Genomic DNA, 25,308 nt, shown 5'->3' with positions numbered 1-25,308 from the left:
CAAAGCCATGCCCGTGTGTGTAGACTCGAGAGCCGTGATGTTTCCGTCGACGCCGGTTTCTCGTTCATGTTGCCACTTGTGGATGAAGCTTTTGCGAAGCTGCAAGAGGATGCCAGTATGCCTGCCTCGCATCACTGGTGTATGAAACTGATCGATCGCCTCGTTCTGGACCCAAACATGGATGGCTACGATGAAAATGAGTGCAAATTGTGTTGTGGTGGTCACGGTGGTGAGCTTGCAATGTAGACTACTGAAGCTTGTCAGTAAAGGCGGTCTTGACGGTGGCATCGTCTCACGGACCTGCGTTTCTCTCCACATGTTCTACCGTTAAACTTCGGCTTCCTAGAGCTTTGGCGCCGTTACATGCACATGGAGTGCGCGTTTACTGGTTCAAACATGATGAAGCTTGAGAAGCCTGTCGTTGCGCTATTCGTTGTCGCCCGTGACCGTGTCTGGGATGGCGGCGCCGTAGTACTGACAGCCTTCGCGGCTTGGGTGGCCAACAAGCTCGTGTTGGCTGATAATGAAAGAAGAAAAACCTGCTAGATATGAATGCAATATTCAAAAATGCCCGTCACTGTCAGTAACAGGCGGTTGTCCTTCGTGAGTCCCATTCGCACTTGAGCGGTTGAGCTCCAAGTAGGCCTGGCCATGAGGCGTCTTCCGCCTACCGAGCATCCCGCAAACCATCAGCAGTGCGGCGACCGAGTAGAGCCTTATATGCGAGGATTAATATACAGACCAAGAGGTGCAGTGAGAGATGAACATGAAGATATCCATTCTTGAACTACCTAATTATGGGTGGAGGTGGAGTGAAATCTCGTGCAGCCCGGACTTTTGACACATAATGGGTGATGCTCAAATGACGCAAAAGTAATAGCAAGTTTGGCGTGTTGCATCTTTGGAAATTGCTGGTTCCCGGCCTCAAGTCTTTCCAGTGAGTGATCGCCATCATCACCTATGCAAGACGTGGTGATGGAATTAGGTTTTCGCATGCCAGATACAGCAGAGAGCTACCAATGGGGCATTCTACATAGGCTAGCTAGCCGGGGAAGCTTTGAGCAGGGCTGCCAAAGACCTGGGCTCGGCGCTTGTTTGCGTCCCACACGGTCATTCGAACTTTCACATACTGGTGGGAACGGACCATCTCAGCAACTACGCAGCATCATTCTACAGCCCAAGGGAGAAAAGCTTTCATATGTGCGGTGTGACTATTCGAAAGAAGTATCTACATATGCTGCCAATTGAACTTAGAGAGACTGGTCAAGATCTTCTGGTGGTCGAAAAACTGGTTGACAGATGCTGGGTTGCACTGGAATAATGAACCGAAACAACACAAAATTTGTATCTCCATGTTCAAAGAGCGTCAAAATAGCCCCTCCATATGCCTCAACCCCAAATGACCGACCAAGCCAAAATTGATATCACGTGCATACCAATTCACTCAAAACAAACATCCCAGTTACCTCCACCCAGAGCGACTCCTCAGTGCCGATGACGCAATCTCATCAAACCTATGAGTCATAAATCCCTCATTGCTGCCTAAATTGCCCTCTCCGGACTCCGGAATATCCAAATATCCGTCACTGACGCTGGTCTGGCAGCAGTTTGGCAGCCAAATCACAAGGCTGGCGAACGCGTGGTCCATGCACAATTACCTATTCCGGTTTAAAGGATCTCTCGCACAGCCCCCCGACCTGGAGACGCGCAGCACAGATCACCCTCGCCAAGCGAGGGTATATAAACCCCCTCCGCCCTATATCCTCCATCCCCTCAACACCAACTTTTCAATTTCGACCTTCGACAACCACCAACAACAATCGAGTCAAGCATCCTCTTCCAATACCAACCATCAATCATGCTTCCTTCTTTGATGCATGTCACCTTCCACCTTCACTTCAACCATCCAACATGACATCAACACATGACAACAACATGACACCTCAACCTCACTTCAACTTCACTTCAACATGTCAACACAACATCAACACATCAACATCACATCAACATCATGTCATCATCATGTCATGTCAAGTCAACAATACCTCCTCTTCCTTCAACTGCTTCACTCGATTGTTGTTCCGGATCCGGACTTCGCCAACTCGAATTCGACTCGCCAATTTTCCTCCGCCTTGTTGAAGCCAATTGATTACTGCACCTCTGTTCAGCGGCTTGCACTCTTCGTGACTGCTCGCTCAGGTCAAGAACAGAGACAGTGTTGTCATTGGCTGGACTCACATGAATATGGTCATATGTTCCTCTGTTGTCCGGATTGAACAGTTGACCGTGTGGAATCTGAGCAGCATATCACACTTTGTGTTTTGTGTCTGTGGCCTATCAACTGTTCATAGCTGCCTCTTGCATCTCTGTTTCAGTTTGAGCTTGAGCTAGACTCGTTCAAATCGTTACATCTGTTACGCAGATTGTTGGAACTGTGGACTCTCTTAGCCGGTGACTGGGTTTCGATTACCTATATGCTCGGTATCTAAGGTGGGCTGCCTGCTTAGGCCATCGACATGGGTATTATCAGGGTTGCCTGCTTAGGCTTTCGACATCAATCGACATCGACATCGACATCGACATCAACCGACATCGACATCAACCAACATCAACATCAACATCAACATCAACATCAACATCAACATCAACATCAACATCAACCTTACTCAACCAATCAACATCCACTTCAATCAACCACCTCAACCGACATGTATTTCAGCCATCCACCTCAATCAACATCCACTTCAACCATCAACCAACACCCACTTCAACCATCAACCAACTTACACCTCAACCTCAAACTACAACCTCAACCTCAACTTCAACTTCAACCTCAACCACTTCAACTCTCAAACAGTAGATAGATACAATAAAACATTGCATTAAACACTTGACCTTCTTCTCATTGTGACTTCTCTTTTGTCTTATGTTCTTATATTCCTTTTGTGACTTGTCTTTTGTCTTTTGTTCTTATATTTCTTCTGTGATTGCATCGTTCTATGTGTTGTTCGTCATATGGTTTCGTTCTCATATAGGTAATACTTTTGCCTCCATATTATAAGTGTCACTTAACTAGAAAGTAATTTCGCTTGGACTTCGCATTTTGCACTGCGCTTTGTTACATCATACACATTATTTTCAGGTCCCTTGGTTGTGTTGGCCCAGACCTTGGCCCATCCCTCGCGTAGGTGAAGATCGTCAATTCGCGATCCTTTAAAGACTCTCCCGACGGCCAAGGTCAGGCACACCACTGCGCCTTTTCCCCACGAAAATCAAAACAAGGATTCGATTACCCCAATTGCCGCTGCGCGAGGCTTATACGCAATGTCACGTAGTTAAATCGGCACCCTATCCCGCATTTGGAGGCGTCAGCAGAAACTATCGTGAAGTGCGAGCCGGGTCGATGAGTGCAAGGCTTCGTACAGCCACAAGCAGCGTGGTCCGAAGAAAGAGAAACAGATCGAGGAGATACAAATAGGCCAGATCCCGTATCAGACGAATCGCAATCATTCACATCATCATGTTTCCCGTTCAGCGATTCCTCCGTGTTGGGCTCGATACTTGCCACTTCGATACCAACGGCCTCTTCGTCTCGTATCACTTCCTCCTCCTCGGTATCCTCCTCATCCAGACTGCTTTCGACGTACTCCGAGCCGCTTTCGGATTCGGTGCTAATGACACTACTGTTGCTGGTGTTGCTGGTATTGCTGCTGCTGCTGCTGCTGCTACTGTCAGTATCAGTGCTGCTGTCAGTATCAGTGCTGCTGTCAGTATCAGTGCTGCTGTCAGTATCAGTGCTACTGTTGTTACTGGTCCTGCTAGTCGTGTCGCTGCTATCACTGCTCTCACTTCCACTCGATGATCCATCAGCCTCCAGCCAAACTCCAAGATAAGCAGCCTTGTTATCTTTATCCGTGCTGGCTTGAGCCTTGGCTCTTACCTGAGGCTTCTTGCACACTCCAGCGGGCCTGCGAGGCGCTCCCTCTAATGGATTTCTTGTAGGAACCGTTCTACGCTTGGAGCGCCTAAGAGGTTTTGATGCCGGCATGCTTGTCCAGAATTGAGGGATTGACAGTAGACAAAGTGACGGGCGGTCAATCCACGATTACAGTTCACTCATATTAGTTTAGAGGGTAAACCTTTGAAAGGTATTGTGCACGAGATGCCATTCTAAACTATGGATAACGTCTTCTTTGTTGGGGTAATGTTTGCGTTGTTAACAGTATTGACAAGTGGATGCAGGGACAAAGGGAAGAAGGATTTTGTACAGTGACTAGAACGATAATATGCACATCAATGATAGTAGTTTTCCAGTTTACTATGGGCTGCGAGGGCTACTCCACAGTTGTGGACTACAGTCATGTTTACCGGTAATTGAGAGGTAAAGCTCGGCATTGTGCGGTAATCACCCAGCATGCACCACAACACCCTCTATCAACAAGAATCAACAAGCGATGACAAGCATTCATATGTACATTCTATAAAAATCTCCAAACTACTTAGGTAAGGAATGAACGTACTTGACCCCTAATATTTCTGCCTGCTCTGGAGATCTTGTACCCTACCTTTATGACCCTATAGTAGATTCTTTATAGAAAATTCTAGAGATGCACATTTTGTAGGCGCAATTATAGGTTTCAAGTGGAACGACTCCATTCTTTTTTCGGTAGTTACAGGAGGGTTTCTTGTACAAAGGGATGGATATTGGACTACAACTTCGACGTCGCATCCGTGAGACTCTTCCTCCCGCCAAAACCGAACAGATACGCCGCCACCTTTCGCATCTGAATCTCCTCACTGCCCTCCGTGATCCTGTATCTCCTGTGATGTCTCCAGATGTGCTCAAACGGAAAGTGTCTGCTGTATCCATTCCCGCCGTGAACTTGTATAGCGCGATCTGCAGCCTCGCAACAGAGCCGGTTGGCCCAGTAATTGCACATGCTAACCTTATCGCCAATCTTCTTCTCGACTTCTACGTGCGGCATGCTGTCCATTTCGAGCGCGGTCTTGCGGATAAGTTGCCGCAGCATCTCGCACTGTGTGTGAAGTTCGACGAGCGGGAATTGTATGGCTTGGTTGTGGGAGAGGGGTGTGCCGAAGGGGGCGCGTCGGTTGGCGTACTCGACGGATTCGCGGACGCAGAAGACTGCTGCGCCGAGGGAGGAGGCGGCTTGTCGGATGCGGTTCTCGTGAACGAAGGCTTGGGCGACTCCTAGGCCGTTGTGGATGGGGCCGAGGACAGCGGTTGAGGGTACCCAGACGTTCTTGATGGAGACGGTGGCATGATCCGTGGGCATGTTCAGTGTCCTGTATGCATAGATCAGTATAACATTTCTGAGTCGAGAGTGTGCCAAACATACCACTCGTAGCTCTCAGCCTTAAGCCCTGGTGAGTCACTGGGAACAATGAAACAACTGATACCCTTTGCCTGGCCGTCCTTCCCTTGTGTTCTCGCGAAGATGAAGCAATGTGTCGCATGGTGCATACCAGTCTGCCACCTCTTCGCGCCGTTCAAAAGCCACCCATCAACGCCATTCCTCTTCTCCGGCCGTCCATGAGTCTCCATATGTGTAGCATCACTTCCATGACCCGGCTCCGTCAATCCAAATGTGATCCTGACCTTGCCCTTCAGCCGTCCCTGTATCAATTCCTCCTTTTGCTGCTCATTGCCATAGTTCATGAGCATGACTACGTCTGGGAAATTTCCGACCATACTGTGCTCGTTCTGGAGATCATTGAACAGGCCCAGGCCTTTGGACGCCAAATGCTCGCGGATCACGGCCATCCATAGGTTCGACCCTCGACCGTCTGCGGAATTCTGCCCGCCGTACTGCTTCGGAAGGGAAAGACGGAAGAAACCAGCCTCATCGGCGAGCCTCTTCGATTCTAAAAGAAGCTCTTCCCATTCTCGGCGTGGGAGACCGCCATTATCCCAGTCGGTTCGCGCGTGTTCGCGGCGGTGATCGAAGAATCGATTGTTGTCGTCCTTGTTCTGTAGGGGCTTGATCTTGGCGTCAATGAATGCATCAAGGTCAGCGAGATATTTCTGTAGATCCGGCGGGACGGAGAAGCTCATGTTCTCGGCAGCCATGACGTTGGCTATGGGAATTGCAGCTCGGTGGAGCTACAAAGGGTATCTAGAATTGGTGAGAAGATCGAATTGGAACGGCAACGAGCAAGAACAGCACCAGTGAATTGGGCGTAAATGACGGTATATATTTAATTGTAAATATCTACGGAAAGAGTTCGGTAGTGACATGGGGATGACTCGCAGCGGCTTGGTCGATGTAGGTAGATCAAATGGGGATTTGCGGAGGTTTGCGGGGAATCGAGCGCCAAGGTTAAAAGCCTCGGCCATAAATAAACACAAACATAGTGATCCGTTTACATACTCTCACATCGCAACTCGAGTAGTCAAAGGATGTCTCATATAGATGCTTCAAAATGTAATAGATACTGCCGAAGCGGGTAATAATCGCTGAATGGGTATGATATAGTACGAAAGGTATTGAAGTAACAACCGAAAATTACCTATACCCGTATAGCCTTTCTTATCTCGAAAACACCCACCGTGCCTTGTGAACCCTAGAAACAACAAATGATCGCGACAAGTGGTCTTATAGCCACTTCGTCGCATTTCCATCATGTATAACTTGAATGGATATAGCGCGCCTGATGCTGTACATCAACAAATAAACAGTTACACACCCAAATGATCCATGACTCCCGTTGAGTTTTCCGGTTGATGAAAGAGACACTCCTCGTAAATGCTGTAACGCCATCCCTAATGTCTCCCCTGAAAGAGCTCATCCCTGCATGTAGAAATCGCCGTTGCCGGTGTTGGCTTCCTGGAACCCAGTGTACCCGGCAATCTCATTCTTCATCGAGTCCGGTAAGTAGTCCCACAATTTCTGGAGTTCGATCTGGCAGGCAGTTGCGTCCTGCATGAATCCATGCCGTTGAAATGTGGGGATACACAAGCCTAGCGCAACTGCCCGCCATAGCGCATTGCGGTTGTGATTTGCCATCTGTCTGGCTGCCCGGACGCTCTTAACAGCCTGAGTATCCATACCATCGGCAAAGAAAAGTACAGCCATGTAGTTCAAGCACATCGTCACGAACTGGAAGTTGCGGAATTGTTGCAACTTTTGCGAGCTGACGATAGCGTTCGATACAAGCGTCTTTTGGCGATTGATGGATGTTTTTGTTGCTGATGTGAAAGCGCGGATGAGCTTAAACGCGGTACTGATATATAGGTGAGGATGGTTGGTGCAAAGAGGTTCAAGCTGGGCAAATAGAATGTCGGAAAGGTAGTGTTCTGGGTGTAGAGGATTCATAACAATCAAGATACGATTCATGGTGGCTAAAATTGCAAGGTCAGTCTTGAAGTCGGCATGAGCGCCAGCGGTCGGTAAAGCAAACACGGGGGAGCCCCAGGCTGCAAGTGCGGAATCGAAGGATCCCCTCAACTGGTCCTGCAAGCCAGACAGGTACTGTAGCATGATCGTATAGGGCTCGCCATTATTGAAAGGTGACTGGCCAAGGCGATTGCGGAGAGATATCACAGCTTCATTTGTGTGGCGCATGTCCTCCGTGTGGCAAGCAACGAGCCCTAGAGTGAAGCTCACATGCCAATCGAGAGTTGATAACCAGCTCCTTCGTTGCAAGCACGTCGAGAGAGGTAGGGGTGCATATGAGGGCCGCTGTAGAGCTTCTGTGCCGTAGTCAGTCAATGCGCAATTCTCATAGAGTAGATGAGACACAAACCTTGGGTAGTTTTAAGGCCCTCAGTCAAATAATCTGGACCTCTACTATCATGAGCCAGCGACACTACGCCACTGAGGTAGTACGCCAACTTCGTGAGATCATCCTTGGAAAGCCAGGAGAACACAAGCTCATCGCGACCATCGTTCGTCTTTCTGAAAATCCCTCCTGTCGTCATAGTCGAGCTCCCTCCCGAACTCCTCTCGATGAGAATGGGAAAGTATGGTGATTTAGCTTCTAGACTGGTATTCAGATTCGCCTGCAATGCAGCTACCTTATTCTTGTCAGGAGTTCCCTGTTGCAAGCTGCACGCAATCTCGACACAATCGACCAAGGCGGCTATTGACCCAAGTTGCTCAACGGAAGTCTGCAGTTGAAGACTTCTGGCGGAGGCAATGGCACGTTGCGCATGCTCCAGTCGATCCGGGGATGAAGTCTTTACGTGAATGAGAGCCTGTAGAACATTACTCGTGACATATACTGCTCGGTCACCCTCTCGCTCTGCGTGGCTGGAAATAGCATGTAGTTGCTGGAGCGCTGGGGCATATTCTGGTTTGCCAGGCCCCTGAAGTGCGAGAGAGACCTTGAGAAAGCGGAAAGCATAGACCCATGCTATATGTCTGAAAGTTTCCACTTCCGAGATGTGACCATCCAAAGTCTTGAAAGCTGCTCGGAGGTTCGTTTGGGCCTGGTATCGGACGGATAGGTGCTGCAAGCTATATTTTATGTCAAGAAGGCGGCATCTAGAACACAAAGCAATCTACGGCATTGTTAGCTGGAAATTACAAATCAAATCATGCTCAACTGACTCCTTTCGTTATGACATCTTCAATTTCCACATCATTGTCAGTTTCCTCCACTAGTAGGCTCGCAAATCTGAGCCTCAACTTCGCCTCGTCTCGCGGCGCATGGTTGTACCTTTTCAGCACAGCTTCCATGCATCCCAGTCCGGTTGCCATGAGTTTTTGATACTGCTCCAAATCCGCCGGTCTCTGCACCATTGCCGTGACTGATCCCAGTGCACGCGCAGCGTCAATGTACTCGTCGGCCGCCGCAAGAAGCAAAACATTAAGGTCCACCGGTAATGATTCATTGACTAGTGTGGGCGTTGACGAAGGTGTGACGGACGTAGATTTTCCCGGAATGACTACTTGTGGGTGTGAGCGATTTTGTGAAGATGGAGTCTGGGGCAGCGAGCTTCGATGCTGGCTGGACTGGTGCTGAGACGACGGCGTTCTCTGATAGGGACCCTGTTGTTGGTTCTGGAGCGGCGATCTATGTTGACTTGGATTTGAGGACGGGAGGCTGCCATTTCGCTGTTGGGGCCGAGGCATGTTCTCCTGGTGTGCTTGCAACCGTTGGGGCGGTTTCGATTCGGGATTCTCGTTCTGCGGCGGTCTTGCATGGCCTTGTCCTTCGCGTGATGGGGCTCCGCTATTAGGCTTATGCGACGGAACTTGAACCTGGCGTATCTTTGGATTTTGCGCCTGGCCCATAACGTTTGAACTCAGGTTTCTTGGTGGAATCACGACTTGCGGTTGTGAAGATCGTTGCTGTGGAGGGGGCCCTTGGAGGACTTGGGCATGGTTCGGATGGTACTGTTGTTGAGGGGAGGGTCGAGGAGGTATTATGACTTGCGGATGATTCGACATAGGCTGCTGGGGAGGATAGACGGGCATCATCTGCTGCTGAGGGTGAACTGGTTGAAATCCGTTTGCGGCGGGGGGGTAGCCGTTGGGATGCATAGGTTGCGCATATTGGCCGTTGGGGTAGCCCTGCTGAGGCCACTGGTATCGCGGGTCCATGGTAGATATCGAGATGTGGGCGACGTCCACCAGCAGCTCCTTCGTCGTCACTGCATGGCGTATTGAAGTTGAAGATGAACCGTAGAACAATAGCGCGACGTTGAGCGGCGCGAACGCGGCTGTCACACCTCCCGCCTAACGCGCTTACACAACCAATCGTTGTCCTCAAATTGACCGAGGCCTACGAGTACAACTAGGTGCACAGAGCGTCAATTTGGGATAGAAAGTTATTCAGATTTTTTTTGCCATTTTCCTGCTCGAATTAGGATTGACAAGCGGCATATTCTAGCTATCTTGTTCTCTTTTGCATAGCCTGGTCTTTTCAGCATTCGTTGTATGTGGAACACGGATACGTCTGATCTCAAGTCATCATACTGCGTACTTGGTCCTGAGTCCTGAGTCCCTCACCCCGATCGCCCTCTATATAGTTAGTATCTCCCTCCTTCTGATCCTTGAATCCCCAGACTATACTATTAGATGAAATACTAAATTGATCAAAATAGATTGCTCCACTACAATGTTCGACGTCACATGGCTCGCGGGCTATGCCAAGACATCATTCACCCATTCTAAGGACCCCATAACCCTCAGATTGAAGTCCGGAGGAAAGCAGTCCTTTAGCCAGTTTGTGGAAGATGTTATACCGCCATGTCGACTAAATCCCGCACTCTTCAATGGCCATCTTCAGACAATGTGGACTGCCATCAAGGACGCAGGACCCCCAGTTCGTAAGTGTAGAAAGATATCAAGACGTTGTTTATTGATATCGCTGTTTATCAAACTTGATTTTAATCCCATGCACATGTATTTGTGAGCTTTTTTATGAGTGTTGGACATCATAGAGTCTGTATAGGAGTCTTCGCCAGTTTAATTTCCAAATTATGTTGGTCTGGAGCATATAGTTTTAACGTTTGGATTACCATATCAGCGTTTGAGTAAATCTAAATGAAGATGTAAACTGACTCCAAACAGACTACAAACGCAACGTATTTCAATCAACCCATAGTCTATATGCTGGCCAATTTGCCGTCGACTTCGTAGTCCCGCCATCCGACTACGAACCCGACACCACCCTCCCGGAAAGAACCACATACTACAGCAAAGAGGACTTCGACAACATTTCCAGCGATGACGACAAGCCAATGCTAATCTGCCTCCACGGCCTCTCTGGCGGATCTCACGAGGTTTATCTCCGGCAGGTCGTCGCGCCGATCACAGCAGCAGGCTGGGAGGCATGCGTTGTGAATTCGCGGGGATGTGCCCTGTCGAAAATCACCACGCCTCAGCTTTTCAATGCTCGTACGACTTGGGATCTAAGGCAGACTGTTGAATTCTTACGGTCGGCTTTCCCTAATAGGCCGCTTTATGGAATTGGGTTCTCCCTGGGCGCGAACATTCTGACGAATTATGTCGCTGAAGAGGGTGAGGCGTGCGTTTTGAAGTCTGCGGTTGCTTGCTCGAATCCTTGGAATTTGGATGTTTCGCATCAGGGGCTGTTAAGGTCGTTTATCGGAATGCAGGTGTACAGCAGGACGATGGGAACCAATCTCAAGAAGCTGTACGCACTGCACAAAGATCAAATACTGCAAAACCCGAAGATTAAACACGAGGACGTCATGAATTGCCGGTATTTGTATGAATTCGATAGGTAAGTGGCCCTGTAAAGTTGACAGAATTTTCGACGCTGCTAATATACATTGAATAGAGTTATACAAGGTCCGACTTGGGGATATCCGACGGAGGGAGCTTATTACCGAGATTCATCATCGACCGATGCCGTCTCCGCCATCAGAATCCCATTTTTAGGTGTAAGCGCAGAAGATGATCCCGTGAGTGCCCCCAGTCTTTTATTCTCCCCACTGTAACTGTAGCTTACACCCAACAGATATCCCATATCGAAGCAATCCCCTTCGAAGAATTCAAACAAAATCCATATGCCGTATTGTGTACTACAAACTGGGGTGGCCATCTTAGCTGGTTCCAGGTCGGCGGTAAAAGATGGTTCGCAACGGCAGTTGTCGCTTTCCTCATGAAGATGCACGACAGCGTGGACCTAAACGCCTTGAACGAGGATAATGATGCAGTGGTGATTGGAAACGTGGAAGCAGGCAAAAACTACCCGAAGTGGGATCCGTCAAACAGGCGACTGACCGTGCCCTTGAGTTGATTTGTTGATGCATCGAGAAAGGGTATCATTAGACTTTTAGACATCATTCGTAGATAGTCCATAGACCACACCAATAATTTCCTGCTCCTGTTCACCTCCTCAACCAAAAGAGACCCTCTTCTTTGACTTCTTGTCCTTCTGCGGAGCCTCGTTTTCCACATCGTCAAACTCAGACTTGTCCGACTGCTTGCTCCTCTTTTTCTTGAGGCCCTGTTTCCTCTCCTCAAACTTCTTCTCCTTCTCTGCACTCCTCTTCTCTGCCTCCTTCCTCTTCGCCTCTCTGACCTCCTCCAATTGTCGCGCGCGCATGATCTTGCTCTCCACTTGTCCCTCCTTCTCAGCATTGACGACACTCATGATCGCAATCATGCTCTCAGCATCGTCGACGAAAATCTTTCCCTTCTTCTGGCCCTTTGGCTTTGCGATACCTGCAGGTATGATGCTGTTGAGCTTGGGGATGTCCAATTCTGCCTCTGTATAGACACGCTTCTTTTTCCTTCCATTATTGACAGGTTTAGACTTTGTCTTCTGTGCGCCGCCGGGCTTCAGCAGCGTTTGTGACTTTTGTTGTCGCTTCGAAATTCCGGTGGGCGCGCTTCCTTTGGGTTTGGAGCCAGAAGGCTTTTTGGCTGCGGATCCGAGCTTGCCGCCGGGTTTTCCCTTGTGGGAGGGTTTCGAAGGTGCCATGTCTGTTTGTGATGCGTGTGTTGTAGAGTGGAGGATCTGCGAGTGCGCGCAGCTCGAACTTTTTTTGTGAGCATTGGTCTAGGTCGGCGGTTGCTGATACCGATGGGTAGACTAGATGGGGTTAGTACGAGAGGCTGGGGCCGGCAACCGCGACCTTGGCCTTGCAAGCTGCAACTGCGACGACAACCTGCGCAACAACTGTAACTACATACCATCTATCAAGCAACGAGGCCTCGAGTCAACAACTACATATTCACCGACTCCTTCGAGCAATACGCAATTATCCGGATCCAGACTGCAATATGTCGGCCCACCATCCTTTCAGGTTCCCCAAGCCTGCCTGGTTGAACAGTGCCAACACCAGGACAGCCGGCGTCTATGCCGCAGGAGCTCTGGTAGGCAGCCCCGAACCCTCAGAGACCTCGGAATCGCGCGCATCAATGAATACTAACATGTCCCGCGCAGTTCTCGCTCGGCTTCTACTGCCTCATCGATATCGCTGTCTGGTCCAAATCCGCCCTTAACCCATCCGACCCTCCGGTGCACATTACATTCGTGGACTGGATCCCCGGAATCTGCAGCGCGCTCGGCATGCTTGTTATCAACAGCATCGACAAGTCCCGCCTTTCCGCGGACAGCTTCAGTTACAGCGGCAACGGCGTTGCGTGGAAGGCTAGATTGGTTCTGTTCTTGGGTTTTGCGCTGTTGGCTGGTGGATTGGCGGGTAGCGTCACTGTGCTTGTGCTGAAATACATCGTGCGAGAGTACATCTGGCCGACGCTTTGGCTGGGTGTTGGTAACGTCGTTGCTAATGGTTTGGTTATGCTCAGGTGAGTTTGCAAGAAGTAGCGCGATTCGCGACGTACAATGCTAACGAATACATAGCTCTGCTGTGCTCTGGGTTGCTCAGAATATGGAAGATGAATATACCTATAACCTTGCGTTGTAGATCATATAAGTGTAAATCGGTCAGCGTGTATGGCCTTGGAAGCAGCGAGGTTGTTGTTGGCACAATAGGCGGGTTGCGAATTGGCAATTACAACATGGCAGTCGAAATACCCTTGGATTGTCATATGGAAGTGTGGAATCATCGCTTGAATTTGAAGTGTACGATCATAGCATTAGGCGTTCAGGGCTGTCCGTTGAAATCGAAGGCGTCATTACATCACCAAGCTTCACTCAAGGTACTGTGCATGCGAATTATGTCATGAAAACCAGATGCCCAGAATGCAATATATCCAACATGATTGTACAAAAGCGCTTGATATTCGAAAGAAAAGGAACAATGTACCTGAACCTGAAAAGCCTCCGATCTCGGGTATTACTGCGCACCCCAGAGGCCCGTACGACTCTCGCGGATCCCGCTAAAATACAACATCCTCACATGCGATACAACATCAAATCTCTTCCTCGTCATCTATGCCTCATCCCGGCCTTGCAGTCAGAACTCTTGCTCCTCCTGGAAGAACAAAGTGAAACTCATGATGGTTCCGTAAATCAAAAGACCGCCAACAATGGACATGGCAGCAGCACCTCCAGCAATGGCCGCGGAGTGCCAAAGAAGGGAGGGGAGGGCTGTAGCAATAGTTAGCGCAAGTGTCCTGCTTTGAAAGGCCGTACCCGGATGGTATGTGACGGCGCATAGTTGTTCAAGTTTTGCCATGTTTCGACTTACCAATTCCCATAACGACGAAGAAACCGGTCAAGAAGCGTCCAAAGTCAATCACGCCAGATCCGGAGCTCTCCATGAAATCATCCGGGTTTGCTGCGCGACCGCATATCCAGTTCGGCAAAGGCGCGACGACGTAGGTTGCGACGACGAGGAGAGTGAGATAGCTCTTGAAGAGCGCGGCGGAGAGAATAACGAGCAGGAAGCCTATCGCCAAAACCTATGCGCTGGTTAGTACCTCAATGTGATGCTATTGTATAGACATGTCGTGAGGAGCATGCTATGGAGGCAGACGTACGAAGGATAGTCCGATGATGGTTTTGATTCCTGCCATGGCTGCGGTTCGTATAGATTCGGTGATATGCTCGCGAGCGGTATGTAATCTCTTCCCGAATATATGGATCGAATAGGTGGTTCTGGCGCAAGTTGGAGGTTGGTTGCTGGCTATTCCGGGAACTGGATCTTAAGGTGAGGTTGCGTAGCGCTGCCATGAGGCTGGGCCGGGAAGGCGTGAACCGTGCACTTCTTGGCAGTGTAGCTCCAGAGCTTCGTAACATCAGAGATGCCTTGACGTCCGTCTTGAACTACGACAATAAACCCCCGCATCAATTCAAGAACAAACTCCTTTACACCACTCATAGAGCCGATCAGAGAGTTGCCCGTGAGCCCTGTTTGCTGAAATTAGTCGAACTGCGAATCGTCGCCCCGCCATCGTCGACGGTCTACATCTCCCACCTTCACAATGTTTAGAAATAACTATGACAACGATTCGGTGACTTTGTCAGTATTCATTGGTCCCATAATTTGGATTCGCTGTTAACAAGTGTTCAGCTCGCCTCAAGGTCGTATCTTCCAGGTCGAATACGCCAACGAAGCCGTCAAGCAAGGTTCCGTTGTTGTTGGTATCGTCAGCAAGACCCACGCAGTCCTCGCCGCCATCAAGGTAACAGAGATTCATGCCAGAATGTGCTCCATGTGCTAAACCATAATAGCGTAATGCCGAAGAGCTATCATCATACCAAAAGAAGATAATACCCATCGACTCGCACTACGGTGTCGCACTCGCTGGACTTGCCTCAGACGCACGCGTCTTGTCGAACTTCATGAAGCAGCAGTCGCTTGCATCGCGCCTTACTTATGACCGCGCGATCCCCCTCTCCGAGATCACACTCCGCATCGCAGACCGAGCACAGACAAACACTCAGCAATACGGCAAGCGACCCTATGGCGTGGGACTGCTCATCGCAGGCGTGGACCAGAAGGGACCGCATCTATTCGAATTTCAGCCAAGTGGAGTTACCCAGGAGATGGTTGCGTGCGGCATCGGAGCTCGTTCCCAAATGGCAAGAACATACCTAGAGAGGCACTTGGACGAATTCGCGGACTCTGGCCGAGAGGAGTTGGTCAAGCACGCGTTGAGGGCTCTTAAGGAGTCATTAAGCCAGGATAAGGAGCTGACTGTGGACAACACCAGTGTTGGAGTGTCCGGTGTGGGGGAGAACTTTGCGTTGTATGAGGGCCAGGACATTGCGGAGTGGCTTGATGCAACGTTCGAGAACCAGCAGGGAGGAGACGAAGAGACAGAGGCTATGGAGACAGACTCATGAGGAACATGACACATATGAATGGCAGCAGATCCATCCACCTTCAAGACGACCGGGCACAGATGCTCGACGTAGTTACATGCAATGATGTAGCGGGGAACGACACGACCCTTTGAAAGCCGTTGTCATATCTCGGTTTGCGGCTCATGAGTATAGAAATGAAACCAAGTCATGAATATTACATTCAACCTCGTCAAAACTACTTGATCGTCATACCCTTTCCGTAGATGTTGCTTACCTGGGTTGGGCCCCTAGGTAGACATTGATCAACATTCAACCTTTCTGGGATAATCGATAGTTACTACCCAAGTTCTGGCATGACCATTTGACATGAGAGGTATATTTTCCAGTTCTTTGAAAAAAAAAATGGAGGTAATATTCGTTTAATTCGATTGTATTGCTATCTATTAAACATGTGGTACATTAGTTAAACGGTTGCGAAGGAAGTATATATGAATCACGTGATCATGAACTAGCGCATCGGAAGCTCTCGCGGCTCAAGATACCCAAGCTCATCGACTCTTCCATCCACCAAACCCTCCATCTCCTCCACCGAACGAATCCCCCGTTTCTCCAACTCCATACCGCCACAATGACAGCCGCGTGGAAAGCCGCAGGTCTCACGTACGCCCTCCATCCCGCCGCCGGTACCGCAATCGATCCATAGGACTTGTCGTTAACGATTTTTCTAGCTACAACCGCTACATCGCCGTCGCATCGCGCGTTGTCCGCCGCTCCCTCAAGGAGGATAAGAGAATCGCTGCCGAGAGGCGAGGCGAGAGCGAGCTCAGGTTCGCCAAGTGGCAGGTGAGTGTTGAAAGAGGACGCAATTGCGGATTCGGGGATTGGACACTGATGGAAGGACATCTAGAACGGCAAGCAGGGTGAGGTCAAGAACCTCGACGCTGCCAACGCTGCCAACGCTACCGAGGCCGCTGCTTCATCCTAGACGTGTGCAATTGGAGATATGAGATGATTGGTGATGGCAATGGCAATTGGCATTCGCGAATGATGCGGAGGTGCCTGTGAAGGACCAGCGGAAGGGGAAAATGGCAGTGCACCGGGCTCTGTATATTCTGTAACATCACCGAATCTAAATGCACGAAGGGTTCTGAGCCTCACGCTTACGTCCAATGATTGATTATTCATGTGTTCTGCCTGTGTTCTGTGGTGTCAATTGCAATGAGTTGACGATCCGTTGTTGGTCCACTTTACCAATCTTAAACCTGCAAACCTCACCAAAACCAAATCCAAGTTAACCACCCACCTACCAACGAGCCCGCGCTTCCCTTCTAGTCACATAATCTCTTCCGCATCGGAACCTCTAATTACTCCATCACCCAAACATGGCAGAGCATCCTTTGCGCAACAACACAGCCGCGCGAGAGGAAGCTGATGTCATTCTGCCTTTAATAAATCCTAGTTTGTGCTTGTAATTCTTGTAATTCGTAAACTCTTCATTGACGGGCGCTCAGGCCATCCCAACGACCACCGAGATTCGGATAAGCGACACAATGTTAGTCTGCCGCTGAGAAGAGCCATGCAGCAATCTACGAGACCCCCAGAACCGAAAGTACACGATATTACTGAGAAATTCACTCGCGCCTGCAACGGTATAGTCTCTCCTCTCAGTTCTGTCTTTCAGCTTTCGATGTTTCCCGGGTATATCAGGCACCCCACTGAGTTTGCTTGGCATTGATGCCCTTCAGCTACTGTTCATTATCAAAATCAAGTTACCCAGAATAGTCCGCTAATTACTTTGCATAGCTTTGGAGGTTGGCCAGCTTGTGAAAGATGATTTGTTCACATTGTTCGAGTCCATCGGGGCTCTGGAGGTATCGTTGCTCCCGTCCACTTCTGCATGCATGCACGCAGTAGCCTGACTGCCCAATACAGATCATGGACTCCAAAATGGACAGTGGATTCTTGAAACCTGGAGAAACTCTTGAACATGACTATGACGCCTTGAATTCCATATTGCCAGAAGAGCTGGTCGGTATAATGGACCAGCTTCTGTGTCACGAGATGGCATGGCACACTGGCTACCCTCTCTCACAAACTCTTTTCACTTCAGTCTACATCGACAATTTGCTGTGGCCCGAGCCTAAGACACTTGCCCAGGCCCAGTTCTATCGAGGGTCCATACCGGACGAAAGAAGGCCAGGGGTTTTGCTTGAAGCATTAAGAGCCTATTGTCTTGCGGTGATCAAGTGTTGCGACTACGTGATCGCCAAAGTCACGGGAAGGGATTACTTTGAAGAAGAAGACTTCTGCACACATACGTACAACCGGGTGTTGTTTGTTCAAATACCCTTGGATGTTTTCATGAGGGAACTGGACGCTGCCATTGAGAACATCGAGAGCGAGTAAGTCTACTCAAGCATTCCATTGGTATACTATTCTAACCAGCCTACCAGACCGGATCTCAGCGAAGATGTTCGCTCCGCAATTATTACTCGCCTTCAATTCCGCAAAGACTTCCTTATAGCCCTAGATCCCGATTGCCCCCTTTCTCAACTAGAGTCATATTGGCCACCCATCAGATCTAATCTTCAACCCATCAAAGACACCCAGCCACTTGGAAAACCAGTACCATCCTCCTTCACCACCAAGATCCAACGCAGACTAGCTTCCACTGTCCCACCACGGCCGATCGTGGAGTTCGAATTCAAAGATGCTTTTGAGAAGCTGCAACAAATTTGTACCGATTGCGAGCAAGCAACGAACTTCGTGGATCTCCCATCAGACCCCATCGAATTTCAATCATTTCTTTGGGCATACGCTGGCAGAAAGCCAGCGCCTTTAACGTACGCTAGATCCTACCTAGGCACAATCCTCTTCCACCCAGAAACTCTCAATACGGGAATGTCTTTACCTCTCCTAGATGTGAAGGGTCTCGTCTACCCACTGTCACCCGTCACAGACCAGTCAAACTGGGCACTTTCGCCTCCACGCAACCCACTCATGCCAAAATCGCCCCGACTCCAACTCTCCCTCCTCGTCGATGAGTTCATAGAACGAGCTAGCCAACCCTACCTCGACTTCTGGACCGCCCTCGGCCAGAACCGCTGCCGCCTGCGCCGTATGATGACGCACGTAATCATCGGCTGGGACAACCTGCAAGCCGACGCCGGCATCGTCGACGAGGACATCAACCGCGTGGTCGACGAAATGGGGATCCGCGAGCAAGTCCTCCACGACGCCCTCACAACCTGGACGTACCACAAAAAGCTCTGGATGGTCGAGCGAATCGTCCTTCTCGGCTTCGAACAGGACATCTACCTGCCCGACGAATACGCAAGCATGTACAACTTCCTCTCGATCATCGCCTCGCGACGTGCCCTCGTCCTCTCCCGCATCTCCGAGCACCACGCCCAGCGCATCGCCAGCGGCATTATCGACACAAGCGACCCCGAAAACGTAGAGTATGCATCCCACATCGAGTCCCTACAGTGCGAAGCAACCGCGCTCCAGGACCTCAGCGCCGCCATGGCGAAACTATACACCGTGCTGCTCTACCTGCGCCTGGTGCCCGTGCCCAAACGACCCTTCAGCACAGAGGAATTGCGCTACGAACTGCGCATGAAACCGTTCCTCGCCCTGCAGCCTCCAGAGGTGGAGCCCTTCGCGCAACACCAGGCGCTTCTCCAGCCGTTTGGACCGTACGAGAGGCCGAACGCGGCGTTCGCTGCGAGTATGTTGGATCCGAAGAGCGGGCTGTGGACAGACATGGAGGCCGCGCTACAGAACGCGAAGGGCAGGTTGCAGGGCATGAAGAAGCAAGGGGCAGCGGGCGCGAAAGCCAGCGGTGCAGAAACAGCGTGGAAGGAGGAGTTTAAGGGGTTGGTTGAGAGTGCGGTGCTGTTTGGAGTCGTCATCGCGCGCTTGAAGGGCGCGGTGAGGAAGGTTGAGGGGAGCGAGAGTGGGGTTGCTGTTGATGTTAAGGTGGAGATTCCGGCGATTGTGGTCGGGACGAAGTGTTCTGATCGGTGGATTGTGCCTACAGTTAGTCAGAAGTTGAAGTAGCGTTTCAAGCACACTCTGCATGTTGGATTTGTACGCAGGGTATTGCGACGAGGTCATCGTCACAGGTAGTACGAAGCCGTGGAAACATAAACAATTGATATTCCCCTCACTCATAAACCATTCATTGAGCTCTCGTTTCCTTCCCTAAAAAAATGCCATGGGGTATCATAACCACAACAAACAACCATAACGCCAAATCCATTATCCCCTATCCCTTCTCGTCCCGTATCCTGCAATCCCATCATACGACGCAGAGTCAGACCCTCAACCCTTGAACTTCCTCAAGCAGTTCTCCCGAACCTTCCTCACACTCCTCGCCGATACCCCCCTCTCCCCCGCCTTCTTTGACTCTATCCTCGCCTCCTTCATAACCCTAAAACACCCTCTCGTCAGCATTGCCATCCTTCCATTCAAACAACACCGCCGATGCGCTCTTCACTCGCAGCATTCAATTCCATTCCATTCGGGACGCGGAAGGGAGGGGGGAAACGTACTCTTGCAGGAAAAGCGTGTAATTTAGAAACACCTATCCCACATGTTAGCTTCAATCCTCGAGTCTGAGGAAGGGAAAGGGGACGTACGAGGATGTCCACGTTTTTGGCGAGCGGCTTGTTCGCGTGGGCTTTTAGGGTTTTCTTGAGTGTTGCGCGCGGGTAGAGCGTCGTTGGTGCCATTGTTCCTTGTATTATCGGGTTTTTGGGGTGTGGTGTGGAGGTGGTGTTGTGGTTGTGGAGGTTGTTTTGGGTGTTGTTTGGTGGTTGCGGTTGTGGAGGTTCGTTGGTGCGGGTGTGACGTGCTGATGCACGCACGCGTTGGCACGTGGGAGGGAGGGGAAAGAGAACGCCCCAAACTCCAGCTGTCTAGAAGCAATTACGAGGTTCTGTGCTCGAACGATTAGTTATATTAATAGATTTTGTATCAGTAGTTCTTGTCTTGATTATTAGTGAGTGAAACCAAAATCAATTTTCATGATTGAACGGAATGATTTGATTTTCATGATTTCTGTACCTAATTCAGACATGTAGGGGTAGTTGATAAAGACATGATCTTTAAATGCCAAAAAAAATCACAAGAAATCACCAGCAAGTCTAAAACATAAATTCGATGCGTAACAAAGAAAATTGCTCCATATAAGACACTTCTATCAGGGACTAATCACAGATTATGGTACACAAGCCCCCAAGCCCTACGGCGAGATTTTGCCATCTATCCTCCCAGCTACGTAATCTACTTTTACACCTTGAGACCCAACTCATCGGCGAATGGCAACACAAAGAGGTCACCAACTGATGAAACAGTAGCCTTGTTCTCGAGTAATGATGCGGCAGCCTGAGGATAAACATATTAGCAATGACGTCTTGTGAAAACTTTGGAATGGAGATAATTACCTTCTTGACAGCCTCCTCGCTGACGCCGTCGATGGCCTTGGCGACCTCGTCGATCTGGTAGGCCTGGTTGTTGTTGACAAGGCCAGATCCAGTGAGCTCAATGCCGGCCTTGGTGTCCTGGCCGTTCTCAAGCTCCTTGAACTTAGCTGCGGCCTTGGCCTTAGCGAACTGCTCCTTGCTGATCTCGCCAGCGGCGACCTTCTTGATGGCGTCGACGACAGCGTAAGCAGACTTCGCAACGTTCTGTGCGGATCCAACAATGCTAGTGTAGAGAAGACCGGCATCGGAGTAGATGGCGCTGGTGGTCTTGACGTAGGTGGAGGGGGAAGCCTTGGTGTTGCCGAGGATGGAGAAACCGGGAGACCACTTGACGTTGGACTGACCACCGAGAAGGGAACCGAGAACAGCGACCTCAGGCTTGTAGGACTTGCCAGTGAAAGAGCTGGAGCCGGGGAATGCGAGGACAACAGCGTTGCCACCAGCGTGTGCGATACGCTCCTCACCACCGAAGTACTTGGTTTGCTCAGCACCAACACCAGTCTGCTCAATTGGTGCAGCGGGGACTCCGTCGAAGAACTGGTTGACCCATTGGGAGAACTCGCCGTGCTCGGCACCGTTGGCTACAACGGCGAAGTTGGACTTGGCGTATGCAATCTTGGAGAAGTACTCGATCGCCTCGGCGTTGAGGTACTGCGTGTACGGGACGGAGGAGGCGGAGGCAGTGGGGTTTCCAAGACCACGGTGGAAAGCGAGGCTGTGGGCAGAGTTGACGGCCATCTCAGCGGGATTGGCGAGGAAACGCTTGTGGGCTGCGATGATGAGGGGAAGGACCTCCTCCTTGTAGACATATTCTAACTTCATCAGTATCTCATATTCCATCGTTCTGGGAAGCTCAGCGTACGGTCAAACTTGGACTGGGATGCTACCTCGCCCAAAAGCTCGACATAGTAGGGAAGGTCATCGCGGAGGAACTTGGCTTCGAGGACGAGGTTTTCGCGGGTATGGTAGGCGCGGACTTCGGCTCCAAGGAGCTCAGATTCGCGAACAATTCGCAACGTCGACCTTCGCTCGGTGTTCTGGAGGCCAATTGACCGTTAGTCAAGCAGTTCCATTGCGATTATCAATGTTAAATGGGCGTACCCGGAAAGCGAATGCTGCGAGACCCTCAGTCAACCCGGGAAGTGGCTGGTATCGGGTTCCAGCCTTCGAAACCAAAGCAAGAGTGGTGGTAGGTCCTGCGAAGTCTCTGCTGGCGAACTTGACGCCCTTTGCGTCGCCGGACTGGTACTGGAAAGATCCTGATGCAGGAGCAGCGAGGCCTCGGCGTTGGGCCGGGTGGACGGCTGAGCGGCGAACAGCACTTTGCGCGCCCCGGCAGACTGTCGAACGGGGGAACATTGTGAAGGAGAGCGCCGTGCTGCGGGGCAGGAGGTAGTGGGCGGAGGGCAATGGATGGATGGGATGGAGATGCAGTCGGCTGTCGTGATGAAGTTTAGAGTTGAGAATCGTCGTTCTGATCATCGATGCTCTGATTGGTCGAGGGCCCGGTGATATGATTTTCCATGACCCGCCCAATAGTTTCGTAGCTGCGACTCCCAGCCAGAGCTTCGATGAACTTTTTCTTTGCTCGTAATTAGAAACGAATCTTCGAATTGAATTTTCTCCGCCTTTCTCATAGAACCGGGAATTCGTACACACTTCAGAATATGCTGTGACTTCTTGCGACCCGCTTTGTGCCATTCGAGAGGCATGCTTTTCTTTCACCTTTGACTTCAACTTCATACATTTTATCCGGTAAGGCCTCGGTCCCGCCGCTGCCGCAAGTTTATTTCGAAGGGATGAATCATAACGGGCAGAATAATAGTAATAGAGCGGCGTAAGAGGCTGCCTTGAGCCACTGCGCTGAAGCAGAAACATCCACCCATCTCGACATCCGTTTCCATCCTCCGTAAAGGCCTGTCGCATTGAACCTATACCCCCACTATGTCGTACGCTCAGCGCGACACGCCCATCCTTGCGAAACTCTGCACGTTGCTTGTGGAAGACCAATACGGCGAACTTGCTTCACGAATCTTTACCGTTCTCGCTCGTCACGGTCGCCAGACTCTACCCTCCATCGTCCGAGCATCCTACCTCAACAGCAGGCAGATCAAGTATGGACTCATCGTACTGATCCAGCAGCACCTCGTCTTCCACTCTTCATTCCTCGATCCGACCACGACGTACTACGAGATAGATTGGCAGCAGGCATATTCGCTCGTGCGGTATGGCAAAATTCTGAAGGCGGTCGAAGATCGGTTCGGTGGCAAGGCCGCGAACGTGATGTCTAATCTGATTGCGCTCGGCCATACTCGAATCCAAGATTTACGGGAAGCATACTTTCCTCCGTCAGACAACAACAGCGATGCAGGCTCCGACAGCGGACGAGTGAACGGAAAGGTGAATGGCCACAAACCTAATGGCACCGCGAATGGAGCAAATGGGCATAACAACGGTCACAGTAATGGTCACGGAGAGGGAGAGGAAGATGTTAATGATCTCACAATCCAATCCGAAGAAGAGCTAGATGCTATCATACATCATCTCATGCTGGAAGGATGGATAATAAGAGTTGACGAGATCCAATACCTCTCTCCAGGAGATATCCAGGGCATGGTGCAACGAGAAGTCCTCGGTGAACAACACGACGGCAAGATGCCCAGTGGCGTCAAAGCAAAAGAGCAAATGGTCTTTGAAATCAACTCACGGAAACGAGCCATGCGGGACGACTGGTGTCGAGTGCCCAAATGCAACTCTCGAAAGCGATTAGCATCCGATCCCGACTTCAGCAGGACCACAAAACGCCTGAAACAAGGCGCGCTCGAATGGCAGCCACGAGACGCAAACAACATCGTCATGCTAGAAAGCGGCCTCGTCATCCGCACGAATCCAGAGAAGATCTCCGTCGCCCTCCGCACCGAGCAGCTCGTCCACCTCGTAGAGCAACGCCTTGGCCCCGTCACAGCCAAAATCTACGAAGTCATGCTCCGCCTCATGGAAACAACCATAGCCCGCGCCTACGAACCCTACGCCGATCCACCCCCCTCCGACCCGGACGCAATGGGACCCGAAGTCCAAGACAAGCACCTCGTAACCGCGCAAGACGTCGCGAAGAAACTCGACAAAGACCTCGACATCCTCGACGGCCTAGACCCCTACCACGTCGTCCGACTCGTCGAAGCCGACACGCGCGTTCGCTACGACACCACGAACCGGCAAATCAACCCGCCCGTCGATCCCACAACCCTCAGCTACCAAACCCGCACCAAAGTCATCGACTGCCACATCCGCCGCCTCGCCGACGACCCCTTCCACTTCACGACCTGGCATTCCCGCGCCGGCTTCTCACAGTGGCACGTCGAGTTCGACGAGCTCTCCAAATCCCTCATCCAGCACGAAATCGAAACAACCATCCAATCCCGCGGCGGCGACCGCGGCCCCCTCGGCGTCAAACTCATCCGCGCCCTCAAAAAGAAAGGCAAACTCGACGAGCGCCAAACCTGCAACACGATGATGATGCCCGCCGGCGAGATCCGCCAGATCGCCAACGAAATGGCAGTCCAGGGCTTCGTGCAAACACAAGAGATCCCGAAAGTCGAGCGCCGCGAGGCGAAGCACTCCATCCACCTCATATGGTACGACCGGCAGCGCGCGCGCGAGAAGCTGCTGCACGACACGTACAAAGGCATGATACGGATCCTGCAGCGCATCGCGTTCGAGAAGGAGAAGGTGCGGGAGCTGCTGAATAAGGCCGAGAGGAGCGATGTCGTGGGGAATGAGGAGAAGTGGCTGAGTCAGGACGAGTTGAGCGTGCTGAGGAAGTGGAAGGAGGTGCAGGATAAATTGCTGCTGCAGTTGCTCAGGGAGGACGATCTCGTGGCGACGTTGAGGGATCATACCGGGCCGTTGACGTCGCCTTGATGGACGGACGCGACCTCAGTAGTAAGATTATTCGAGATTCCCACATCACGAAAGATACAAATACACGTATGTACATATGGTATGTAGCATGCAGAAGAACCCAAATCAAAAGTATACCAACCACCCTTTGGCCCCCTGACACATCCCTCATTCAATATCATGTTCACATATCAAAAGAAACAAAAAGTCAAACAATCAAAAACATCAAGATTTTTCCATACCCTAATACTCTGTACAA

At 50.7% G+C, this 25,308-nt stretch overlaps 13 protein-coding genes across 13 annotated transcripts; 6 read left to right on the top strand and 7 right to left on the bottom strand.

The window, feature by feature from the left end:
- Positions 1-3,520: 3,520 nt before the first annotated feature.
- Positions 3,521-4,298, bottom strand: BU24DRAFT_481351 (uncharacterized protein; the record flags this gene model as incomplete). The annotated part of the gene is made up of 1 exon (XM_033533166.1): positions 3,521-4,298. A coding segment is annotated over exon 1 (528 nt), but the record flags the coding sequence as incomplete, so codon positions are not given.
- Positions 4,299-4,657: 359 nt separating this feature from the next.
- On the bottom strand, positions 4,658-6,268 carry BU24DRAFT_423112 (acyl-CoA dehydrogenase NM domain-like protein). Its single transcript, XM_033528155.1, has 2 exons — positions 5,361-6,268; positions 4,658-5,307 (listed from the first exon to the last, which is right to left on the bottom strand). The coding sequence occupies exons 1-2, from the start codon at positions 6,089-6,091 to the stop codon at positions 4,710-4,712; spliced, it is 1,329 nt and encodes a 442-aa protein (XP_033385092.1). The 5' UTR covers positions 6,092-6,268; the 3' UTR covers positions 4,658-4,709.
- Positions 6,269-6,458: 190 nt separating this feature from the next.
- On the bottom strand, positions 6,459-9,523 carry BU24DRAFT_423111 (uncharacterized protein). The gene is made up of 3 exons (XM_033528154.1): positions 8,574-9,523; positions 7,768-8,524; positions 6,459-7,714 (listed from the first exon to the last, which is right to left on the bottom strand). The coding sequence occupies exons 1-3, from the start codon at positions 9,507-9,509 to the stop codon at positions 6,807-6,809; spliced, it is 2,601 nt and encodes an 866-aa protein (XP_033385091.1). The 5' UTR covers positions 9,510-9,523; the 3' UTR covers positions 6,459-6,806.
- Positions 9,524-9,795: 272 nt separating this feature from the next.
- BU24DRAFT_209401 (medium-chain fatty acid ethyl ester synthase/esteras-like protein 1) lies at positions 9,796-11,786 on the top strand. The gene is made up of 5 exons (XM_033521917.1): positions 9,796-9,996; positions 10,073-10,297; positions 10,542-11,217; positions 11,275-11,398; positions 11,455-11,786. The coding sequence occupies exons 2-5, from the start codon at positions 10,087-10,089 to the stop codon at positions 11,734-11,736; spliced, it is 1,293 nt and encodes a 430-aa protein (XP_033385090.1). The 5' UTR covers positions 9,796-9,996; positions 10,073-10,086; the 3' UTR covers positions 11,737-11,786.
- On the bottom strand, positions 11,688-12,550 carry BU24DRAFT_209399 (uncharacterized protein). Its single transcript, XM_033521916.1, has one exon. The coding sequence runs from the start codon at positions 12,421-12,423 to the stop codon at positions 11,836-11,838; it is 588 nt and encodes a 195-aa protein (XP_033385089.1). The 5' UTR covers positions 12,424-12,550; the 3' UTR covers positions 11,688-11,835.
- A 92-nt stretch (positions 12,551-12,642) lies between these two features.
- BU24DRAFT_423108 (UPF0220-domain-containing protein) lies at positions 12,643-13,680 on the top strand. The gene is made up of 3 exons (XM_033528153.1): positions 12,643-12,818; positions 12,889-13,253; positions 13,309-13,680. Exons 1-3 carry the CDS (start codon positions 12,726-12,728, stop codon positions 13,370-13,372), a joined length of 522 nt encoding a protein of 173 aa, XP_033385088.1. The 5' UTR covers positions 12,643-12,725; the 3' UTR covers positions 13,373-13,680.
- On the bottom strand, positions 13,616-14,463 carry BU24DRAFT_423106 (vacuolar protein sorting 55). Its single transcript, XM_033528152.1, has 3 exons — positions 14,391-14,463; positions 14,099-14,312; positions 13,616-13,998 (listed from the first exon to the last, which is right to left on the bottom strand). Exons 1-3 carry the CDS (start codon positions 14,424-14,426, stop codon positions 13,865-13,867), a joined length of 384 nt encoding a protein of 127 aa, XP_033385087.1. The 5' UTR covers positions 14,427-14,463; the 3' UTR covers positions 13,616-13,864.
- Positions 14,464-14,834: 371 nt separating this feature from the next.
- BU24DRAFT_323531 (N-terminal nucleophile aminohydrolase) lies at positions 14,835-15,669 on the top strand (the record flags this gene model as incomplete). The annotated part of the gene is made up of 3 exons (XM_033522958.1): positions 14,835-14,872; positions 14,924-15,035; positions 15,085-15,669. Coding segments are annotated over 3 exons (735 nt in total), but the record flags the coding sequence as incomplete, so codon positions are not given.
- Positions 15,670-16,263: 594 nt separating this feature from the next.
- On the top strand, positions 16,264-16,935 carry BU24DRAFT_492777 (uncharacterized protein). Its single transcript, XM_033533914.1, has 3 exons — positions 16,264-16,320; positions 16,389-16,503; positions 16,568-16,935. The coding sequence occupies exons 1-3, from the start codon at positions 16,289-16,291 to the stop codon at positions 16,643-16,645; spliced, it is 225 nt and encodes a 74-aa protein (XP_033385085.1). The 5' UTR covers positions 16,264-16,288; the 3' UTR covers positions 16,646-16,935.
- A 30-nt stretch (positions 16,936-16,965) lies between these two features.
- Positions 16,966-19,828, top strand: BU24DRAFT_451209 (Mak10-domain-containing protein). The gene is made up of 4 exons (XM_033531084.1): positions 16,966-17,309; positions 17,464-17,531; positions 17,593-18,062; positions 18,114-19,828. The coding sequence occupies exons 1-4, from the start codon at positions 17,237-17,239 to the stop codon at positions 19,720-19,722; spliced, it is 2,220 nt and encodes a 739-aa protein (XP_033385084.1). The 5' UTR covers positions 16,966-17,236; the 3' UTR covers positions 19,723-19,828.
- A 158-nt stretch (positions 19,829-19,986) lies between these two features.
- BU24DRAFT_347756 (uncharacterized protein) lies at positions 19,987-20,396 on the bottom strand (the record flags this gene model as incomplete). Its single annotated transcript, XM_033523538.1, has 3 exons — positions 19,987-20,095; positions 20,217-20,248; positions 20,304-20,396. The coding sequence occupies 3 exons, from the start codon at positions 20,394-20,396 to the stop codon at positions 19,987-19,989; spliced, it is 234 nt and encodes a 77-aa protein (XP_033385083.1).
- Positions 20,397-20,769: 373 nt separating this feature from the next.
- BU24DRAFT_370687 (LuxS/MPP-like metallohydrolase) lies at positions 20,770-22,555 on the bottom strand. The gene is made up of 4 exons (XM_033524441.1): positions 22,251-22,555; positions 22,012-22,186; positions 21,111-21,961; positions 20,770-21,051 (listed from the first exon to the last, which is right to left on the bottom strand). Exons 1-4 carry the CDS (start codon positions 22,506-22,508, stop codon positions 20,956-20,958), a joined length of 1,380 nt encoding a protein of 459 aa, XP_033385082.1. The 5' UTR covers positions 22,509-22,555; the 3' UTR covers positions 20,770-20,955.
- A 170-nt stretch (positions 22,556-22,725) lies between these two features.
- On the top strand, positions 22,726-25,192 carry BU24DRAFT_441721 (uncharacterized protein). Its single transcript, XM_033530464.1, has 2 exons — positions 22,726-22,904; positions 22,975-25,192. Exon 2 carries the CDS (start codon positions 23,094-23,096, stop codon positions 25,068-25,070), a length of 1,977 nt encoding a protein of 658 aa, XP_033385081.1. The 5' UTR covers positions 22,726-22,904; positions 22,975-23,093; the 3' UTR covers positions 25,071-25,192.
- The last annotated feature ends 116 nt before the right edge of the window (positions 25,193-25,308 follow it).

The sequence above is a fragment of the Aaosphaeria arxii genome (assembly GCF_010015735.1).
Source record: "Aaosphaeria arxii CBS 175.79 unplaced genomic scaffold BU24scaffold_4, whole genome shotgun sequence".
Lineage (NCBI taxonomy): Eukaryota > Fungi > Ascomycota > Dothideomycetes > Pleosporales > Aaosphaeria > Aaosphaeria arxii.
The sequence above is the reverse complement of the archived record's forward strand: the minus strand, read 5'-3'. Positions and strand labels throughout refer to the sequence as shown.

What these genes read in the sequence shown, in the direction of transcription:
- BU24DRAFT_209401 (XM_033521917.1), top strand. Translation starts at nt 10,087, where the DNA reads ATGTTCGACGTCACATGGCTCGCGGGCTATGCCAAGACATCATTCACC. An exon ending in TATTTGTATGAATTCGATAG is followed by an intron (nt 11,218 to 11,274) that starts GTAAGTGGCCCT and finishes TACATTGAATAG; the next exon opens with AGTTATACAAGGTCCGACTT. An exon ending in TAAGCGCAGAAGATGATCCC is followed by an intron (nt 11,399 to 11,454) that starts GTGAGTGCCCCC and finishes TACACCCAACAG; the next exon opens with ATATCCCATATCGAAGCAAT.
- BU24DRAFT_423111 (XM_033528154.1), bottom strand. Translation starts at nt 9,509, where the DNA reads ATGCATCCCAACGGCTACCCCCCCGCCGCAAACGGATTTCAACCAGTT. An exon ending in AAGATGTCATAACGAAAGGA is followed by an intron (nt 8,525 to 8,573) that starts GTCAGTTGAGCA and finishes ACAATGCCGTAG; the next exon opens with ATTGCTTTGTGTTCTAGATG. An exon ending in GGGCCTTAAAACTACCCAAG is followed by an intron (nt 7,715 to 7,767) that starts GTTTGTGTCTCA and finishes ACTACGGCACAG; the next exon opens with AAGCTCTACAGCGGCCCTCA.
- BU24DRAFT_451209 (XM_033531084.1), top strand. Translation starts at nt 17,237, where the DNA reads ATGCAGCAATCTACGAGACCCCCAGAACCGAAAGTACACGATATTACT. An exon ending in ATTCACTCGCGCCTGCAACG is followed by an intron (nt 17,310 to 17,463) that starts GTATAGTCTCTC and finishes TACTTTGCATAG; the next exon opens with CTTTGGAGGTTGGCCAGCTT. An exon ending in ATTGAGAACATCGAGAGCGA is followed by an intron (nt 18,063 to 18,113) that starts GTAAGTCTACTC and finishes CCAGCCTACCAG; the next exon opens with ACCGGATCTCAGCGAAGATG.
- BU24DRAFT_492777 (XM_033533914.1), top strand. Translation starts at nt 16,289, where the DNA reads ATGACAGCCGCGTGGAAAGCCGCAGGTCTCAC. An exon ending in TGGAAAGCCGCAGGTCTCAC is followed by an intron (nt 16,321 to 16,388) that starts GTACGCCCTCCA and finishes CGATTTTTCTAG; the next exon opens with CTACAACCGCTACATCGCCG. An exon ending in TCAGGTTCGCCAAGTGGCAG is followed by an intron (nt 16,504 to 16,567) that starts GTGAGTGTTGAA and finishes AAGGACATCTAG; the next exon opens with AACGGCAAGCAGGGTGAGGT.
- BU24DRAFT_423112 (XM_033528155.1), bottom strand. Translation starts at nt 6,091, where the DNA reads ATGGCTGCCGAGAACATGAGCTTCTCCGTCCCGCCGGATCTACAGAAA. An exon ending in AAGGCTGAGAGCTACGAGTG is followed by an intron (nt 5,308 to 5,360) that starts GTATGTTTGGCA and finishes CTATGCATACAG; the next exon opens with GACACTGAACATGCCCACGG.
- BU24DRAFT_370687 (XM_033524441.1), bottom strand. Translation starts at nt 22,508, where the DNA reads ATGTTCCCCCGTTCGACAGTCTGCCGGGGCGCGCAAAGTGCTGTTCGC. An exon ending in TCGCAGCATTCGCTTTCCGG is followed by an intron (nt 22,187 to 22,250) that starts GTACGCCCATTT and finishes ATTGGCCTCCAG; the next exon opens with AACACCGAGCGAAGGTCGAC. An exon ending in ATCCCAGTCCAAGTTTGACC is followed by an intron (nt 21,962 to 22,011) that starts GTACGCTGAGCT and finishes TGATGAAGTTAG; the next exon opens with AATATGTCTACAAGGAGGAG.
- BU24DRAFT_423108 (XM_033528153.1), top strand. Translation starts at nt 12,726, where the DNA reads ATGTCGGCCCACCATCCTTTCAGGTTCCCCAAGCCTGCCTGGTTGAAC. An exon ending in TCTATGCCGCAGGAGCTCTG is followed by an intron (nt 12,819 to 12,888) that starts GTAGGCAGCCCC and finishes TGTCCCGCGCAG; the next exon opens with TTCTCGCTCGGCTTCTACTG. An exon ending in AATGGTTTGGTTATGCTCAG is followed by an intron (nt 13,254 to 13,308) that starts GTGAGTTTGCAA and finishes ACGAATACATAG; the next exon opens with CTCTGCTGTGCTCTGGGTTG.
- BU24DRAFT_423106 (XM_033528152.1), bottom strand. Translation starts at nt 14,426, where the DNA reads ATGGCAGGAATCAAAACCATCATCGGACTATCCTTC. An exon ending in CCATCATCGGACTATCCTTC is followed by an intron (nt 14,313 to 14,390) that starts GTACGTCTGCCT and finishes ACCAGCGCATAG; the next exon opens with GTTTTGGCGATAGGCTTCCT. An exon ending in CTTCGTCGTTATGGGAATTG is followed by an intron (nt 13,999 to 14,098) that starts GTAAGTCGAAAC and finishes CTATTGCTACAG; the next exon opens with CCCTCCCCTCCCTTCTTTGG.
- BU24DRAFT_209399 (XM_033521916.1), bottom strand. Translation starts at nt 12,423, where the DNA reads ATGGCACCTTCGAAACCCTCCCACAAGGGAAAACCCGGCGGCAAGCTC.
- BU24DRAFT_441721 (XM_033530464.1), top strand. Translation starts at nt 23,094, where the DNA reads ATGTCGTACGCTCAGCGCGACACGCCCATCCTTGCGAAACTCTGCACG.